The sequence below is a fragment of the Natrix helvetica genome (assembly GCF_964273705.1).
Source record: "Natrix helvetica genome assembly, chromosome: 1".
NCBI lineage: Eukaryota > Metazoa > Chordata > Lepidosauria > Squamata > Natricidae > Natrix > Natrix helvetica.
The window spans coordinates 258,681,327-258,699,885 of record NC_138548.1 but is presented as its reverse complement, the minus strand read 5'-3'; the positions used below and the strand labels follow the sequence as shown (position 1 = coordinate 258,699,885).

Sequence of the window (18,559 nt, the reverse complement as noted above, 5' to 3'; positions counted from 1 at the left end):
CTTTTTTGCCAGGGTTGTGAAGCTCATCACTGCAGTTGTTAAGTGAGTCACATGGTTATTAAGGAGTTATGGTTTCCCCACTGACTTTGTGGTCGCAAATGGCAACCCCAAGATCCCAGCATGTGGCATTCATCATAAATATATGACAGTTGCTGAGCTCCTAAATGCTGATCATGTGGCCACAGGGATGCTCCAGCAGTTGTAAGTGCAAGGACTGATTATGTCCATTTTTTTCAGTTTTGTTGTAACTTCAAATAGTTGCTAAATGAATGGTTATAAGCTGAGGACTACCTGTATCATTATTTTCAAGTCTAACCAAACAAATAGAGCTTTAATTTTAAAAATGCGTAAAATTGTTCATCTTAGAGAAAATGTCCTAACCAAGGCTACCTTGATGAGATTAGTCACTCAAGTTAACATACCCTTGGAAACACATTTGGATAATATTTGTTTGGGGTAAATTCTTTGACATTTGCTACTTCCTCCTCTGTGGCTCAATATTGACGAAATCAGGACATCACCCAAGTGCCTGAGAAAAATGAAATATGATATTTCTGTTGCAGACAAGAATGGTATGTCAAGTATTGAACGAGAGGAGGCGGTAACCCACTCTTGAAACATTTAAGCCAATGATTTGAGCCTTCTACTTGGGTAAAACCACTAATCATAAGGCTTTCCAAGGAACGCATAACAAGTTAGCAATGCCCTCTTTTAATTTTGTGTCTTTCTCCATCTAACCCACCCCTTCTTTACTTTAAAAGATTAAAATACAAAAGAAAGAAGTCAAACAAAAATAAAGCTAAACTAAAGAGTTCCCTTGTCTTCCTCCAGCGGCGCTCTAGGCACCTCTTGACCCTTTTCCAAACCTCCATAAACCATGGGGAAGGTGAGGTGTGATGAGTGAAGAGAGGCCACATGAGCCCTGTTGTGTACCGAGGCTGTCCACCAGCAGGTAGCGCTGTCCCGGTCTTCCCTGATTGGCCCTTCCGTTCGGCGGGAGAATTCCAGTTACCCCATTGGTTCCCCTGACTGACAGCTATCAGTATAAATAGCTGTCAGCCGGGGTTTTTGTTGCTCTGTTCTGTTAAGTTACTGTTACGAATAAAAGATTAAACGTTCAGCAGCCTCCTCGTACTTCATTACCTCAGAATATAAAAAGCCCAATCCTGCCCAAAGCTGCAGCTGCCCTTAAATTCCATACTGCCACCATAGCTTCAGCAGGAAACACCACCGGGATATCCCCCAGTTCCCTCTAGATCCCATCAGGTTCCATCAGTGGACCATCCGAATGAGCCTAGCCTCCTTGCCACAGGGACATCAGGGTGTGATCTGACTATGACAAAAGGGATAATCTCTCACCAGGTCACATTGCAATAACTCTAACGAAAAATAATCAAGTCTGGCATTAGACCACTGTCCAGAGTTGGGCCAGTTGTTCTCTGAGATAGGCCAATGGCGGCCATGGTGGCCATGAACTCCTGGCTACTTCCGAGGCCTCATTCAGGGAACTCTACTGCCAGCCCAGAGATCACCTCTAGCCGCTCAGGCAGGGAAGTTGCTGCACAGCAGGGAGGCCAGTATAATAGAATCAATCCCATCTGAGCCTTCTTCAGGAACTTCAGAAACCGGGTCTCACAATCAGAGATTTATGGAGCAAGGTCCCTGAAAGCCAATAAAGTCTCTCTGATAACTACTGGCACCCCACCTCCTCTGCCTTGTGGTCTTGCCTGTTGCCAAACCTGAAACCTAGCTCCGAGAGAGGACACGCATCCCTTTCTGGGCAAGGGTGGGTTGCTGCCGGTGTTACTGCCAGTTCACTTCACGCGCACTTGACGTGCTGCACAAGCATGCGCAGTTGACTGTAAATTGTTCTGCACATGCGCAGAACATGAAAAAATTACTAAAAAGCATGCCAGCAACGGAAGCGATGACCGGGGAACCGGTTCAGGGGTGTGGCCAGCCTGTGTCTCTGTCGGTTCTGCGACCAAGGCCAAAATACTACTACCGATTTGCCCGAACCGGTGCAAACCTGTAGCAACCCACCCCTGTTTCTGGGATCAGCCAAGTCTCAGGAATTCATGCCTTGTTGGCTTGCTCCTCTTCCATAAGATGTTGAATCAGATGAGCTTTATTCTTGATTGACATTAATTTTTTCTTCATGTGTCCTCAATGTTTTTCCTGAGAAGTAGCACAATTTCATTGCTGACATATTTTTAGGCTTCATGATGTTCCCCCCTGTCCTAAATCAAAATTCTTGTTTTTATATCAGTATGATTTATCCTCTATACTCTGTGGTAAATTTGAGTTATGAGCAACATTAAGCCATGATATAAATAGTTTGTATCAATTTACCATGTTGTGAGGAACAACCACTCATAGCTTAATATATTTGAACTAGAGAATCGTGATTTCTACTCAGGTTTAAAAGTGGAAGCTTGAACTGTTTGTCTTCTTAGTAAATGTATTTATATCCCCAAGGCACCAAACATATCCATATCCTCTTATTCCCCCCACAACAATAACCCTGTGAGGTGGTTTGGGTTGAGAGAGTGTATGTGTGAGTGTCCCAAAGTCACCCAGCTGGCTTTCATGGCTAAGGTGAGACTTGAACTCATAGTCTCCTGCTTTCTAGCTTGGTGCCTTAACCACTAGACCAAACTGGTTCTGTATCTTTATAAGCTTATAAACATGTCCTTGTGCTTGGGAATTAATTTCTTAGAAAATTATTTCATTGTAAAATATTTAACTTCAATCGACTGCTGATAGTGCCCTACAATTGCAGGTGCAATTGTTGTTGTTGTTGTTAGCGAAGTCATGTCTGACCCATTGTGTCCCCATGGACAATGTTCTTCCTGTCCTCTACCATCCCCCAGAGTCCATTTACGCTCACGCCTACTACTTCAGTGACTCCATCCAGCCACCTCATTCTCATTCACAGTTGTAGAGCACTACAACTTAATATTATCTCTGGGCGAGTACTTAAGGAAAGTTCTGACCAGCTCTCCCCTGTTCTCACAGACATCTTCAATCTCTCTTTGCATCAGACCGTGTTTCCAACATGTTTTAAGGCTGCAATCATTGTGTCAGTGCCCCAAAAAATCTATAATCACATGCCTTAATGATTACCGCCCAGTTCCATTCACTGTCATTATGATGAAGTGCTTTGAAAGAGTGATAGTTTCAATTTCAAACCTTTATTATCAGAGTAAAACATGTGTACAATGAGATTGGCTGAGCCTTCCTTCGTGCATCCTCCCCCAACATAATACAACTCACAGTGAGAGACAAAAAAATACCCCTAGTCCAGTGAATTTTACTAACAAACACCCAGTCCTATTGCACCATGTGAACCTATTGTACATAATGCCAGCCCCACAAGTCAATTGTACTATGTTGTAGTTATTTTTCATTCAGGAGTCTGACAGCTTATGGATAAAAACTGTTCTTCAGCCTCTTTGTGCAGCTGCCTATGTTTCTATATCTCCTGGTAGGAGAGTAAAGAAGGGCTGACCAGGGTGTGAGTTGTCCCGGATGATTTTCCTCACTCTTCTAAGGCAGTGAGCCCTAGCAATGTCATCTAGTGGTATCTAGGGGACAGCCCATGATGTTTTGTGCTGTGCTCATAAAAGACTATATCAGCGGTTCTCAACCTTTGAGTCGCAATCCCTTTTGGGGTCGAACAACCTTTTCACAGGGGTCACCGAGGAGCCTCCCACAGAGAGGCTGGCGAGAAGCTGGCCCGAAGAGAAGGAGCAGCTTGGGGTCCCCGTGCGTCGGAAGGAGAGGTGTGTGGGGGGGGAGTAGGAGCTGGAATGGAGGTGAGGAGGGGGAAAAGAGACACGCACATAGCACAGAGGATGCTGGGAAAGCAGCTTGCTCCAAACAATGGAGGTTTATGGGCAGAGCTACAGAAGCCAAGAGGTACCATTTCTGAGGCGTAAAACAAGGCAGAGAAAATAAAATAAAATAAAGGAACATGGGATGTGCGTACGCTGAGATTCCCTATTAACACTGTTACCCATGCTAAGCATGGGTAACAGTCTTAATGAGCTTTGGTCCCTCTTCTGTGGCTCCCTGCCGACCCAATCGTGCAATCTGCTCTCCACCCCCAGAAGGCACGAGCCTCTCACCTGCTTTTGCGATTCCACGTCCTTCGCAGACAACTCAGTGTCGGGAAGAGCTCCAGCCCTTTTCTCATGCTCATCTCTTGCGTGCGCGCAAGCAAAATACCCTCCTGGGCCAGGATCAAGGCAGAGGGGACAATGACTCTCCTCCTGCTGTCTCCACTGCACAATGAGGTGAGTAACTGGGTATGCAGCACAGGAGACTCCTCAGCCCCAGACTCAGGTCAGCGCGAGCCACGGTCCCCTTCGTGTTGGCTCAGGAAGGAGGAGAATGGGGAGCAGCAGCAGCTGGTTGGATGCAGGGAAGGAAGAGCTCCAGTTCTCCTGTGCTGTACAGGGCTCTCCTTGTGCAGGGCTCTGGAACTCTTCCCTCTCTGCAGCCAGAGACGGCTGCTCCAGCTCTTTCCTGAGTCAACACGAAGGGGACCAACCTGAGTCTGGCATTGAGGAGCCTCCTGCGCAGCACAGCCAGCTACTCACTTCTCAGTGGCGGCAGTGGAAGGAGTTGCTGTCCCCGCCGCCATGATCCCGGCCCAGGAGGGTATTTTGCTTGCATGCGCAAGAAAGAGATGAAAGAGAAAACGGGAGAAAGAGAGGGAGAGAGAGAGAGAAATGAAAGAGAGCTGGAAGGAGAGAATGGGAGAGAGGGAAAAGAGAGGGAAACAAATCAGGGGGAAAGAAAGGAAGAGAAAAGAAAGATAGAAAGAAACTAACTTTCTCAGACTTATAACGAAAGCAATGGCAAGCTAGATCTCTTGCCAAGAAAACTGCAGTTTGCCAGAAGGCACAAGTTGGAAGCAAGTCAGATTTTTAAAAAAGAAAATAACAGAGATGGCAAAAAAATGCATCTGAAAATAAGATTATTTATAATTTTGGATAACGTATTATATTGTCAAACTCAAAAGAAATATATATATATATATATATATATATATATATATATATATATATATATATATATATATATATATATATATATATATATATATATATATATATATATATATATATATATATATATATATATATATATATATATATTGCTGTTAGTACAATCTTGCCAGCTTCTATCAACTTAGAGTTCACTATGAAAAGATTACAGAGAAGCAATTTCCTACAATTAATAACTTTATTTTGGATTTGCTATCGTATTCAATGAGAAAGAAAGAAAAAGAAAGAGGGAAAGGGAAGGAAAGAAAGGAAGGAAGGAAGAAGAGAAAGGGAGAGGAAAAATAGAGAAAAACAGAAATGACAGGGAGGGGGAGAGAAGAGAGAGAGACGCTATCCCCACAGAAAACACTGAGCCATGAAACCTTGGTAGGCATGTCTTGGGGAGTGTCATGTGACTGGGTGGGAGTGATGTTGAGTTGGCCACACCCACCCAGGTTTTGTGGCTCCCAGTGTTACATAGTAGCAACGAAAATAATTTTATGGTTGGGGGTCACCACAACATGACGAACTGTATTAAAGCCGCGGCATTAGGAAGGTTGAGAACCACTGGACTATGTGGTTTCATGCCTTCCACCTACATTTAACTCATTACAGTTTGCCTATCGAAAGAACTGCTCTATAGCTGATGCAATTTCCTGCGTGGTTCATCTTAGCTTGCAGTGGTGGGTTCCGGATTCCATTCCAACCGGTACGGTTGGAACGGCCCCAGCATCACCCACATGGACGTGCACAGTGCCCGCATGCGTCGTACTTGTCTGCGACGCTACCGCAAGCCTCCGCCATGCTTCAGTTGCTCGGCAGAGTATCTCGCAGGAACCATACGTGCCATGCACGTGCGCAGAAGCGTCGAAGGGTTAAAGGTCAGGTAAGGAGCTCAGGCAGACGGGTGGGCCCTCCCAAGCACTGTACCAGAATGGTACCCGGTACTCCGGGCAGGCTCCGGTATGCCTGTACAGGGGCGTACCGCCTGCAACCCACTACTGTTAGCTTGGCACACCTGGAGGAGAAGAATACTCATGTGTGAATGCTGTTTGTTGATTTTAGTTCAACGTTCACTACAATCATTCTTCAGCATTTGGTGAACAAACTGGACCTATTAGGGTTAACAATAAAGTTATTCTAAGTCTAAGAAGGCCACTATCAGTAAGCAGCATGTACAGCTTTGAACTTTTCTTAGTTACTTAAATAGATCCTTTTTGTTAGATTGGGTAATGGATAGGCACACACAGGCTTAATGGTAACAACAGCTCTTTATTAAGTACAACAAATGAGAACAATCCAGCGAAGGTTGAGTCTGACAGCAGCCCTTTTATAGGGAGCTGTCAGACCCTTTGACCAATAGGATTAAACCTCTGTTCCCGCCGGAACAGAGGACCTTGGTGGAAACCACTGTAGTTAGAACAAGTATCTAACACCCCTCCCCTCTTGGATGGAACAATCCTACTTGTTGCATAGTCATGCAGGTAGGCGAGCTTTTGGGTAGCTCTGCCTGATCTGCGCAGTTCAGTAGGAGGGGTTTCCTTGGACAGGTCGGACGGACCTGTTTGCTCTGCAGCTCTGCTTGGTGGAAGCTCCTGGAACCTTTCACAGGCGCGGCTGGAGCTTCAAGAGCCGGTTCGCTCGGAGCTCACAGCAGGCCTGCAATGTAACCAGATAAGTTTCCCGGTACCCTCAGGCTTGAGCTGGCCATGGAAGGAGTGAATGTTTGCTCTGTTTGGGTAGGGCTTTGGCTAACTTGTGCAGGAGTTACCTCTGATTGTCTAAAAGTGGAGTTGGAGCAGCAGCCACGGAGTTGGTCAATATGCCTTCTCCAATTCCTACCGTCCTCAAACTCTAGGAGGTAAGAGCAAGGGCCGGTGATGCCTATCACTGTGGCAGGAATCCACAGTTTCCCCGGCGTAGTTGTGGGCCGAATCCCCTACGCTAAATGTCCGAATCTTGCTTGTGGAGTCTGGAGGCGATGAGGCAGAATAATTGGGGTGTAGCCGGTCTAAATGGGACCTTAGCCGGCGACCCATGAGAAGCTTGGAGGGGCTTCTCCCTGTAGTGGCATTGGGTGTGATGTGCTGAATTAGCAAATAGTGGTCAACCCGTGTTTGCCAATCTCCCGGGCCCATCCTAGAGAGGGCCTCTTTTGCAGATCTCACCATTCTCTCCACCTGACCATTGGAGGCCGGATAGAATGCGTGGGGGGGGGGGGGCATGCCTGATTCCCTGAGCTGCTAGGAAGGTCTCAAATTGCATGGCTGTGAATTGGGGCCCGTTTTCAGAGACCAAGACGTTGGGCAGGCCATGCGTGGAGAAGAGTGTCCATAGCATCTTGATGAACGCTTCTGCCATAGTGGAGGTCATCAGGACTACCTCTAACCATTTCGAGTAGGTGTCCACAACTACGAGAAATGTCTGGCCGTGAACTGGGCCAGCAAATTCAATGTGCACCCTAGACCATGGTGCTTGAGGTCGCTCCCACTCCTAAGCGGGCGCCTCTGGGGGAGCTGGTCTGAACTCCTGGCACGGTGTGCAGGTAGCCAGCCATTCTTCGATCTCCCTGTCCATGTTAGGCTGCCACACATAACTCCTAGCCAAAGCCTTCATCCTGACAATTCCAGGATGCCCTACGTGTAAAGCCTCTAATACTGCAATGTGCAGTTTGGGTGGAACAACGACCCGGTCCCCCCACAATAAACAGCCTTTAACAACAGACAGGTTATTTCTCTTTATGATAATACATTTTGAAATCAGACCCAACAGGCCCCTTGGGCCACCCGCTGCACACCCAGTTCAAAACCTGTTTGATCGTGGAGTCTCTGGCAGAGTGGCAGACAAAGTCACTAAGCGAGACAGAACCAGGCTCTAAACAGTCAATGCGAAAAACTGGCATCTCGGGGGTAGGGTCTGTGAGTAGTTCGTCAGCCCTCTCGTTGACACCGGTCACTTCCAGCCCCAGAGCTTTGAACCAGTCAAGCCCCAGGAGGGTCTGCAGGTTTCTGCTGACCACCGTCACCACTGGAAACCACTGCAGTTAGAACAAGTATCTAACACTTTTACCTTAAAACTTGTACATCTTTGTTGCCTTATGATGTTATTCAGCACCTGCCTAACTGATGCAGCCTCAAGCCCTAAAACCTCTTGATATAAATTAAAGAGACATAAGAATAGGGAAATAATAATAAAATAAGTAGAATTGGTTTAACTTCCTATTTCACTTTTGTAACAATTGCTTGTGCTAGTGATAGAATTAATCTAACCTGCATTTGGCTTCTGTAAGCATTTACTTCTGCTATGCATTTGTAGAATTACTCTAAGCTGCACTTGGCCTCTGTAAGGCATTTGGCAACTGCAAAATGTACTTCTGCCATCAATCTGAACTTTGTTTCTCTGTGCCACCTAATGTCTTGTGCATACCTCAAGCTAGAAGCTAAATAAATCATTATCTGCCAGGATTCACACAGTGAGCACATATGAGGTGCCCCACTATACTTTTGACCTCAGCTCTGGCTTACATGGTTGACCTGTGTTGCTAAGCACTTATCCTGCTCGCTATGGTACCAAGGGCTCCAATAGAAGATAAGATAGAAGAACAAAGGGGTGAGGTAAGATTGATGTGAGAAGCATCCATCTTGCGCAGGGCTATGAGGAATGCTTTGAGGATGATGAAGCCCTGGACTGGGCAGAATTGGGTACCAAACTGATGTGCCTGAAAGTATAAAAGGACACCATACTTCCCCCAAAGTGCGGGCTTTCTCTGCATGCTCTTTGCCTGTATGTTGTAGAATGGTTCACCAGCTCTTTTGCTTTGACCAAAAGCTGTTACATTTTCCAAGCCTCCGCTTAAGATTGTCTCTTTGGTCTATCATTGACTTAAGCAAATATCTGAACTTTACAAAATTATTTCCCCTTCTCTTCCTCCACTCTTTCCCTAATCTACTGTAGTACTTTCCAGATTATGAACCAACTTTGGGGACTTTGTAAATATAGAGATATGCTGTTGTTTGCATCTAAGAAGATTGTTTACTCTTCCTCCACTCTTTCCCTAATTTACTGTAGTACTTTCCAGATTATGAACCAACTTTGGGGACTTTGTAAATATAGAGATATGCTGTTGTTTGCATCTAAGAAGATTGTTTACTTAACAGACCCTGTCTTAAAGTGAGTAACTTGTAAAGTTGTATACTCTCAGCCCAACTCAACTGACAGGGTTGTTGTGGGGAAAATAGGAAGAGTGAAGGCATATTAGATACTGTATTTTTGCTGCTTCAAGTTATTTATAAGTATAATAAAGGTGGGATGTATATATATATAATAAATAAATAGGGAGCATTATGTTTTCCTGACTTTAATGTTGCTTGTAAAACAGTATAGGTGGAAAAACGACTGAGCAGTAGCTGGTATATTGCACTCATAGAAAAATGGTCTTTAATACTTATATGATGCTCTGCACTCCAAGAAACCTTTATTTCTCAGTGTTGTTTGCTCTGGTCCTTTGAGTTTCCTAATTTGGAAGATTGTGAGAGTAATGTCTCCCAACTACTGTCTGATAAGCCTTAATTCTTTAGAGCTTTATTTTAATTCTAGACCACAGAAAGAAAGGGTGGAACATAAAACATCCAGAAACTGAAGAGTGCTTTCCGACTAGTCCCTTGTTTTCTTCGAATTGTCTTATCTTCCATTGTAATGAAACCCTTAATTCAGAATTGTCAATTACTTTCTTTCTTTTCGTTACCATTAAAGTGCAGACCTGTTCAAAGGATGTCTACAAATAGGGAAAACAATCTTTATCAGACTGAGCAGAAATAATTGGTTTGGAAGTCACACATTGTTACTTGATATATATTGCATTCTGTTCTTCATAACATCATGGTCAAGGTTGAGTAAAGATACACACTGCATATCCATTTGTAGCTGGTTGAAAGTTTTAGTTGATGTTTGGTACAGTGTAGGAAAGACAGCCTCTAAACTGCCCAGTGTCATGCAGATGTGATGGGTTGGCAGTCTAGAAATTTGACAAATAAATCTACAGTGGGGCAAAAAAGTATTTAGTCAACCACCAATTGTGCAAGTTCTCCCACTTAAAAAGATGAGAGAGAACTGTAATTGGCATCATAGGTAGACCTCAACTGTGAGAGACAAAATGTAAAAAAAAAGACCAAACAATCACATTGGCTGATTTGGAAATAATTTATTTGCAAATTATGCTGGAAAATAAGTATTTGGTCAGTATCAAAAGTTCATCTCAATATTTCGTTATATATCCTTTGTTGGCAATGACAGAGGTCAAACGTTTTCTGTAAGTCTTCACAAGGTTGGCACACACTGTTGCTGGTATGTTGGCCCATTCCTCCATGCAGATCTCCTCTAAAGCAGTGATGTTTTGGGGCTGTCGCTGGGCAACACGGACTTTCAACTCCCTCCAAAGGTTTTCTATGGGGTTAAGATCTGGAGACTGGCTAGGCCACTCCAGGACCTTCTTACGAAGCCACTCCTTCATTGCCCGGGCAGTATGTTTGGAATCATTGTCATGTTAAAAGACCCAGCCACGTTTCATCTTCAATGCCCTTGCTGATGGAAGGAGGTTTGCACTCAAAATCTCACAATACATGGCCCCATTCATTCTGTCCTGTACACGGATCAGTCGTCCTAGTCCCTTTGCAGAAAAACAGCCCCAAAGCATGATGTTGCCACCCCCGTGCTTCACAGTAGGTATGGTGTTCTTTGGATGCAACTCAGCATTCTCTCTCCTCCAAACACGACGAGTTGTGTTTCTACCAAACAGTTCTATTTTGGTTTCATCTGACCATATGACATTCTCCCAATCCTCTTCTGGATCATTCAAATGCTCTCTAGCAAACTTCAGATGGGCCCGGACATGGACTGACTTAAGCAGGGGGACACGTCTGGCACTGCAGGATCTGAGTCCCTGGCGGCGTAGTGTGTTACTGATGGTAGCCTTTGTTACGTTGGTCCCAGCTCTCTGCAGGTCATTCACTAGGTCCCCCCGTGTGATCCTGGGATTTTTGCTCACCGTTCTTGGGATCATTTTGAGCCCACGGGGTGAGATCTTGCGTGGAGCCCCAGATCGAGGGAGATTATCAGTGGTCTTGTATGTCTTCCGTTTTCTAATTATTGCTCCCACAATTGATTTGTTCACACCAAGCTGCTTGCCTATTGCAGGTTCAGTCTTCCCAGCCTGGTGCAGGTCTACAATTTTGTTTCTGGTGTCCTTCGACAGCTCTTTGGTCTTCACCATAGTGGAGTTTGGAGTGTGACTGTTTGAGGTTGTGGACAGGTGTCTTTTATACTGATGACAAGTTCGAACGGGTGCCATTGATACAGGTAATGAGTGCAGGACAGAGGAGCCTCCTAAAGAAGAAGGTACAGGTCTGTGAGAGCCAGAAATCTTGCTTGTTTGTAGGTGACCAAATACTTATTTTCCACCATAATTTGCAAATAAATTATTTCCAAATCAGCCAATGTGATTGTTTGGTCTTTTTTTTACATTTTGTCTCTCACAGTTGAGGTCTACCTATGATGCCAATTACAGGCCTCTCTCATCTTTTTAAGTGGGAGAACTTGCACAATTGGTGGTTGACTAAATACTTTTTTGCCCCACTGTATATAAATAAAAATGTAAAGTTTGTTTGTTCAAAAACTCAAATCTCCGAACGTTCTTCACAGATTGCTTTGAAATTTTGACACAACATTGCATTCAACTATGCACATGTTTTTATATACGTATATTATATAGCTGTCACACCTGTGACAGGTAAAAACATGCTTTTTTTGTAACAACATGCTTTGTTCAAAACCAGCACCATTTGCTGGATGTAAAAGCAACACACACTATACCATAGCATTCATTTCTTGAGTATAGTATATTCAGCCTCTCTCCAGCTTCGTCCCGATGGTCCCTTTATATGTGTGGCTGGGCTGCAGCTGCACCCTTTCCCCTTTCCGCCCCTCCTCCGATGAGCTTCGCCATTTCCACCTAGGGGAGCCGAAGCCTTTCGGCCTACCCCTCCCCTCTCCCCCTCCCCTCCCGCCAGGCCTTTGCTGTCTGTGGTGGGGCGGCACCTATCCCATCCCTCAGCCACCTCCTCCCACCCTTAAGCTGGCCTCCCCCTGCCCAGCCCAGTGGAGCTCCAGAGAAGGTGGAGGTGGAGCATCTCCTCAGCCCTGCCAGCTGCGCATGCTCTCCACCCCCCTCACAGGGAGCCAGCTATGGCCTCACCAAGGCGGCTCTGATGGGGCAGCAGCACAGCGGGGCCGGGGTGAGGCAGCAACTGCAGCAGCAACAGCGTCTCTGGATGGGGCCGTGGCCAGTGGGGGCTGCCTCGCGTCCACGTCACCAGGGGCGGCTCCTTCCTCCTCCTCCTGCTCCTCAGGGGATGCCGGCCGCCTCCTCTCGCCACCACCACTGAGGGAAGCCGGGTCGGGGGCGGCAGCTGCCTCCTCCTCATCTCCTCCTCAGCTCGGCCAGGCCGGGGCCTGTGGGAGCATCCTCCATGGTGGCTCTTGCAGGGGCCACCGTGGCTCACTTCCATGCAGGGGCCCCCTCTTCTGGGGGACTTGCGCTTTCTCTTTTCTTTCTTTTCCATTTAGTCAGACCTCTTTTTCTCTCTTTCACTCTTTCTCTCTTTCTCTCTCTCTTTCTGTCTATCTTTCTCTATCTAGGAGGTAAGGGAGATGAAAAACGGGCCATTTTCTTTGGCCTCCTTTCACTCCACCCATAGAAGCAATAAGCAGACCAAAACGATGCAATAAGCAGACCAAAATGATGCAAAAATGGCTCATTTTGGGGGCAAAATGAGCCTTTTGGGGGCAAAACTGGACCATTTTCGCCCATTTCTTGGCCTCCTTTCACCCCCACCTCCACTCCTAGAAACAATAAGCAGACCAAAACCAGGCAAAAATGGTTCATTTTTGCCCCCCAAATGAGCCTTTTTTGGGAAAAACTTTGCTGTTTTTGCCCATTTTTTGCCCTCCTTTCACCCCCACCCCCAGAAGCAATAAGCAGACCAAACCCTGAAGGGCAGGCAGCCTTTGGCAGAGACTGGAGTAAGCAGTGGATGCACATGGCAAAGACAAGGCAGGGTGAGTGTCTGAACAGGCTGACCGGTTCAGGGGCATGGCCAGCCAGCCGTCACTACAGGTTCTGCGATCCAGGCCGGCATACCACTACCAGTTTGGCCAAACTAGTCCGAACCAGTAGGAACCCACCTCTGTCTGGGCACTATTTATGGATAGAAAGTTAGCGTACAGGGTTTTTTCTCTGTTTTAGAAGTGGTTGTTTTGGGTTATCTGATGAACTGTCTGCATACTTGGGATAATAGCACATACACAGTTGTTCCAAGCGCTCATGAGGCAACCGTACATCATTGTTATAGAGAGGGAAATGCTATAAAGAAAATAGGCAAAGTATAGGCAGTATGAATTAAGTATGAATTATAACTGGCAACATAAGAGCAGAATGGGCTGTCCTCCCTCCTTCCATTAATGTCGCCGGAATTCCTGAAGAGGCAATGGCAAGAGCAATTTCTCCCTGAGCCCTGATTTTGGCGACAATTAAATTAGTTTAAAATGTTTTCCCTATGCCCCCAGAAACATCAAGAAAAATGATACCACTGTGTTGAAAATGTCCAGACCAAACGTAATTTCTAATGTTGGATTTTCCCCCTTACTAGAGGGAGCCCCCTTGTGGAGTATTGTGAAAACATTACCATGGCACTCCACTGCGCTGTATAGTAGAAGTCATTTTACGGCAATACAATAGAAGCCATTTAAAGGCACAAAAGGCTGTATCTTAACAGAACACACACACCGAGGGTTGTTAGGGGGGTCTTACCCCCACAATATTTTTTTTCCAGAGGGTAAATGATTTGTGTACCAAGTTTAGTTGAAGTCTCTCAAGGCATTCCAGAGTCATGCTGGAACACACACACGGGGGCGGGGGGAGGGGTTTGGAGCGAGAGGGAAAAGAAACCAACTCTTGCTTCCAATTTGGGGCCAGAGAAACACAGACACAGATAGATACATACATAAAATTCCACAGTTAACCATTTATCAGATTCCAGCTGCACACTGGGTGGAAATTCAAGTAGAGAACAATTCATAGAATTATTGATTCATACTTTTATTGAGCACAGAAACTGGAGTCAACCTGCCATCAAAGCAGCATCAGGTAACAGAGATTTTGCAGCACCGGGCTGAAGTCCAATCAATACGGGCACATTGGCAGTGACAAATTGAGTTTTGACGAATATCCCAAGATCCACAAGCCATTCCACAGGCACATGAAGTGGGTATAAAACCTAGGACGGAAAAAGGAAAAGAAAAGAAAAAGATAGAAAATATGAAGATTATACATATCTGTGTTACTTCATTTGAGTGTTTGGAATAATTGTGATATAAATACCAAGCTAAGTAGATTCTTTCAGCAGTCTAGCTTAGTTTGCATTTTGTATCCATGCATACACAAGGCAGGCAGACAACAGAAGGTTTGATAGGGTTTCCCCCCCCCCCACCTTATCCTCTTCTGTTAGCTCCTGATCTTCTCCCACAAGTTATTAGTTCTCACCTGATGGACAACTGGCAAAAGCACCTTGACCAGACACATCTTGGCAAGCCAGTTGGATCTTTGACAGGTATGAAGACACTGGAGAATGAAACCAGTAATAATTATTAACAAATGCATCTTTATTCAAATAGAATTCTTTTTTCTGTTTTTCAATGATTTGTTTTGCTGTCTTTTGCTTTGCTCTCATAGTTTTGCTTTCATTCTCAAGAAAGCAGAGATATAGTCTACATATTAGAGGCATGCAAGTGTGATGAGGAGTATAGAAATTTGATAAACAAAAGTAGAAAGCAGGAAACTGAGAATTTCAATCCTGCCTTAATATGGAAATCAGCTGGGTAACTTTGGGTCAGTCACTCACTCAGCCAATTCAAGCCACAGAGTGGTTGTTGTTATGGGAAAATAGCAGGAGGAAGGAGTATTAGGTATGTTTACCACGTTGCGTTATTTTAAAAAATAATAAAGGAGGGATATAAATAAATAAAAATAAAACAAAACACTAAATACCTGTGGAATCAATTATTTTCTGAATCTTCGATTCAATCACTCTATCAACGTCACATGTCTGAGTATTCACATATTTTTCAGAAAGCAACACAGTAAACAGTAGGAATATGAAGAGTTTCTTCATCTTAGCGATGCAGAATTTCCTGAAGAGAAAAAAAAATGTAATCATTCCCTCTGACATGGTATTTCAGAGCCCCCTTATTCCTATATCTTTCTTTATTCCCAGGCCTACTTACTTTACCCAACATTCTGAGAGGAAGACATCTGTGCATGTCTACATATATTAGAAATTAATATGTGTGTTTGTATATATAAATGGATGAAATAAAAAAAATCAGTGCTACAACCCACATACACATTTGGTAACACGAAATATCCACTCTTCCAGAGACTTCCTCACATGTGCCTTTCTTACACACTTCTGTCAGAAGTCAGGCTGGGCAACCGAGGACTGGAACTCACTTTGCTTGTCAACTGGAGAACATCAGGATATCCAACGGTTGTCATCTCCAGGAGGCAGAGCTGGGCTTTAAGGGATTTTTCCCCACTTTTGGGACATTATAAGGGGTGTATGGGAGTAGGAAACCTCTGGAAGGCAAACTCTTTGCCTTTGCCCAATTAAACTAATAACCAGCTGCTACGAGTTTGCCTGAGTTCGAGAGAACCCATAGCTAACGTTATGGCTGGTTTGGAGAACTTCCAAATCCCACCCTTGGCTGGGCCCACCCACTTCACCCACCCCTCTCACCTTGCCCCTTCCCTCCCAGCAGTCTCCATGCAGACTATTTTGGATGCGATGAAAGCGCAAGGCCCATGCGGAGGCTCAGGAAAGGGAAAAACGGGCCTCCCAGAAGTTCCAGAGGGCCTCCGGAGGCCAGGGGAGGGAGTTTTTGTCCTCCCAGAGGCTTGAGGAAAGCCTCTGGAACCTGGGGAAAGCAAAAATGCCCCCCACTCATGGTGCAGGAGACCGACTAGGCCATGATCACGCCCACCCAGCAACCGGGCAGAGAACCCATTGCTGAAATATTTGAAGCCCATCCCTGCCCTTAACCCTCTTCATCACCTCTACCATAGTCTGTAATTAAGAAAAATGTTAATTAAATGCAATATATAGCAAAAAAAATTACTTAAAATGATTATAGATTCATGAACGAATTTGATTAATTCAATTTAATTGATGAGAGAAAAAGATCTCGGAGACAAGGATCACTTAAATAAATCAATTATCAATTGGAGGAGGAAAAATAATTTACTTATTTATTTACTTATTTATGCAAGCTACTTGAACGATCATATCAACTTCTTGCAGGTTCATCTCACATTTTTTGACTTAATAAGATGCAGGCGATTGCAACTAGGAAGAATGTCGACTATTACACTGCATTGCTTCCAGTAGCTGATGAAGGCTGTAAAAATTCTTGCATATTGACTTCTCTGAACTTTTAGTTCACCAAATTGTAGCTGTGCTGGGTTCTTTTAAAGCTATTGTGGTTGAAATTTTAAAGTTTGTAGCTGTCTTTTTACAATTATTATTACAGTTTAATATTCTATTGCTATTAACCAGCCAGAAAACACTGCTCTTAGGTAGGCTATCAATATGGTAATATAACAAAATGTTTAATCACTAGATTCCTACAAATAAAAATTAAAATGATTTCTCTGGTCAGGATCAATATGAATCTATAGCAAAGTCCAAATAAAACATGACAGATATTTCAGTTTTTACATCAACAGTTCTGTGAGTTTTTAACTGGCAATTACAGCATTCCATCCATTTATTTAACAATCAAATTAATCTTCTATAAAAGAAGTCAGATCAACAAACAAGCAATTTGTAATTTGGCAATGCAATCAGAGGCCCCTTGGTGTTCTATGGGATGGATTCTCAGATAGACATATGGGACTGTAGATACTCTATGGCAGGGGTGTCAAACTTGCGGCTCACCGTCTGGATGCATCATGTGCTGGCCCTACCCCCACCCAGTTTAATGAAGGGGGGGGGGAGTTCCAATACATCATGTGACCCCCTATTCTATGGTCTTAGAGTGGCCTCCTGTTCTTATCATCTCCCTCCCTTGCCAAAAGAAGTAAAAACTTACCTTTAACAGACAGGTTTTTTCCCCCAAAGTATTCTGTGCCCTGAACAAATTATCCATCTTTAAATACCATAGAGTTGCCCATTCTTTTTATCCTGATTGGTCTAAATGTTTCAAGAAGGGTTTCACTCCTCCCCTTTCCTTTCTGACATAGCATTCTTGTCTGCAGCAGGAACATTGTTTTTAAGTATTCCCAGGCACTTGGGCAATGTCCTAGTTTGCTCAATATTGAGCCATGGAGCAGGAAGTAGCAAAAGTCAAAGAATTTACCTAAGACAAATCTGATGCAAAGCTTTTCTTCAAGAATATGTTATCTCAAGTGACTAATCTCATCAGGATAGCCTTGGCAAGATTAGAATATTTCCTCTAAAATGAGCAATTTTACGCATTTTAAAATGAAAGCTCTATTTGTTTGGTAAGACTTGAAAATAATGATATAGGTTTGAAGTTACAACAACACTGATTATATAGGTAGCCCTTGCACTTACAACTGCCGCAGCTTCCCTGTGGCCACATGATCAGAATTTAGGAGCATATTTCGCAAATAAATTCTTCAGTATCAGGAAAAACAAAGAATGGATGAATCATTTGTACAGATGGTATGTTCTTTCAGAAACCACAAACCCAATCCCGGATGCTCAATTCCATTATTGCAACAGGGGCTGCTAGGATTGCATATAAATAAACAAGAGGGATTGATAGGATGGAATAGAACATGTTTCGAAATATGAAAAACTGGCTCTCCTGAATCATTTTAAAGTAGAATAAAATATGAATTAAAATATAAGAATAAAGACGTGGCATAGAAGGGACAGTTAGAAGCCTGCTTAAAGGGACAAGGAAATGTCATCAGCCTTCAACCACAACATGTTCCAGCAAACGTCCCTATGTCAAAAGTCCAAAACCACAAGGTTCAAATAAAGTTTGTTAATGACACGTAGTCCATACCTGTAACAAAAGGAAAAGTAAGACCCCCATCTACTTATAAGGCTTTCCCCCCAAAATAACCAATAAGAAATGAGTTAAGTATTTCTGTGTTGCGCTGCTTTTGAAAATGTATAAGAATGTGTGCTCCGATAATGAAGGTTGTTCAGAATTTGCAATGTTAGCCATGGGCTAGCTTTCTGAACCTGGCTGCCAAATAAATTCCTCCTGTATCCTGAGAAGTCTAAAGCCTGTCATTTTCTGCAACAATTCTGGTCAACAGCAATTTCTGTCCTCTTTCCCCACAGCGTGCAAAGCAGTTTCCCATTCGTAACTCATCAGCATATAATAGAAGTGATAGGAATTGATCTAAATGATCGTTTGGG

General features: G+C 44.1%; 1 protein-coding gene across 1 annotated transcript; it reads right to left on the bottom strand.

Moving 5' to 3' along the window:
* Positions 1-14,189: 14,189 nt before the first annotated feature.
* On the bottom strand, positions 14,190-17,409 carry RETN (resistin). Its single transcript, XM_081939123.1, has 4 exons — positions 17,253-17,409; positions 15,154-15,296; positions 14,650-14,727; positions 14,190-14,383 (listed from the first exon to the last, which is right to left on the bottom strand). The coding sequence occupies exons 2-4, from the start codon at positions 15,275-15,277 to the stop codon at positions 14,250-14,252; spliced, it is 336 nt and encodes a 111-aa protein (XP_081795249.1). The 5' UTR covers positions 15,278-15,296; positions 17,253-17,409; the 3' UTR covers positions 14,190-14,249.
* Positions 17,410-18,559: the final 1,150 nt, after the last annotated feature.

Excerpts from the sequence above, each read along its gene's own strand:
- RETN (XM_081939123.1), bottom strand. The coding sequence starts at position 15,277 with ATGAAGAAACTCTTCATATTCCTACTGTTTACTGTGTTGCTTTCTGAA. Across the intron at positions 14,728-15,153 it reads GAAAATAATTGATTCCACAG|TGTCTTCATACCTGTCAAAG; the intron begins GTATTTAGTGTT and ends TTCATTCTCCAG. Across the intron at positions 14,384-14,649 it reads TTTTGCCAGTTGTCCATCAG|GTTTTATACCCACTTCATGT; the intron begins GTGAGAACTAAT and ends TTTCCGTCCTAG.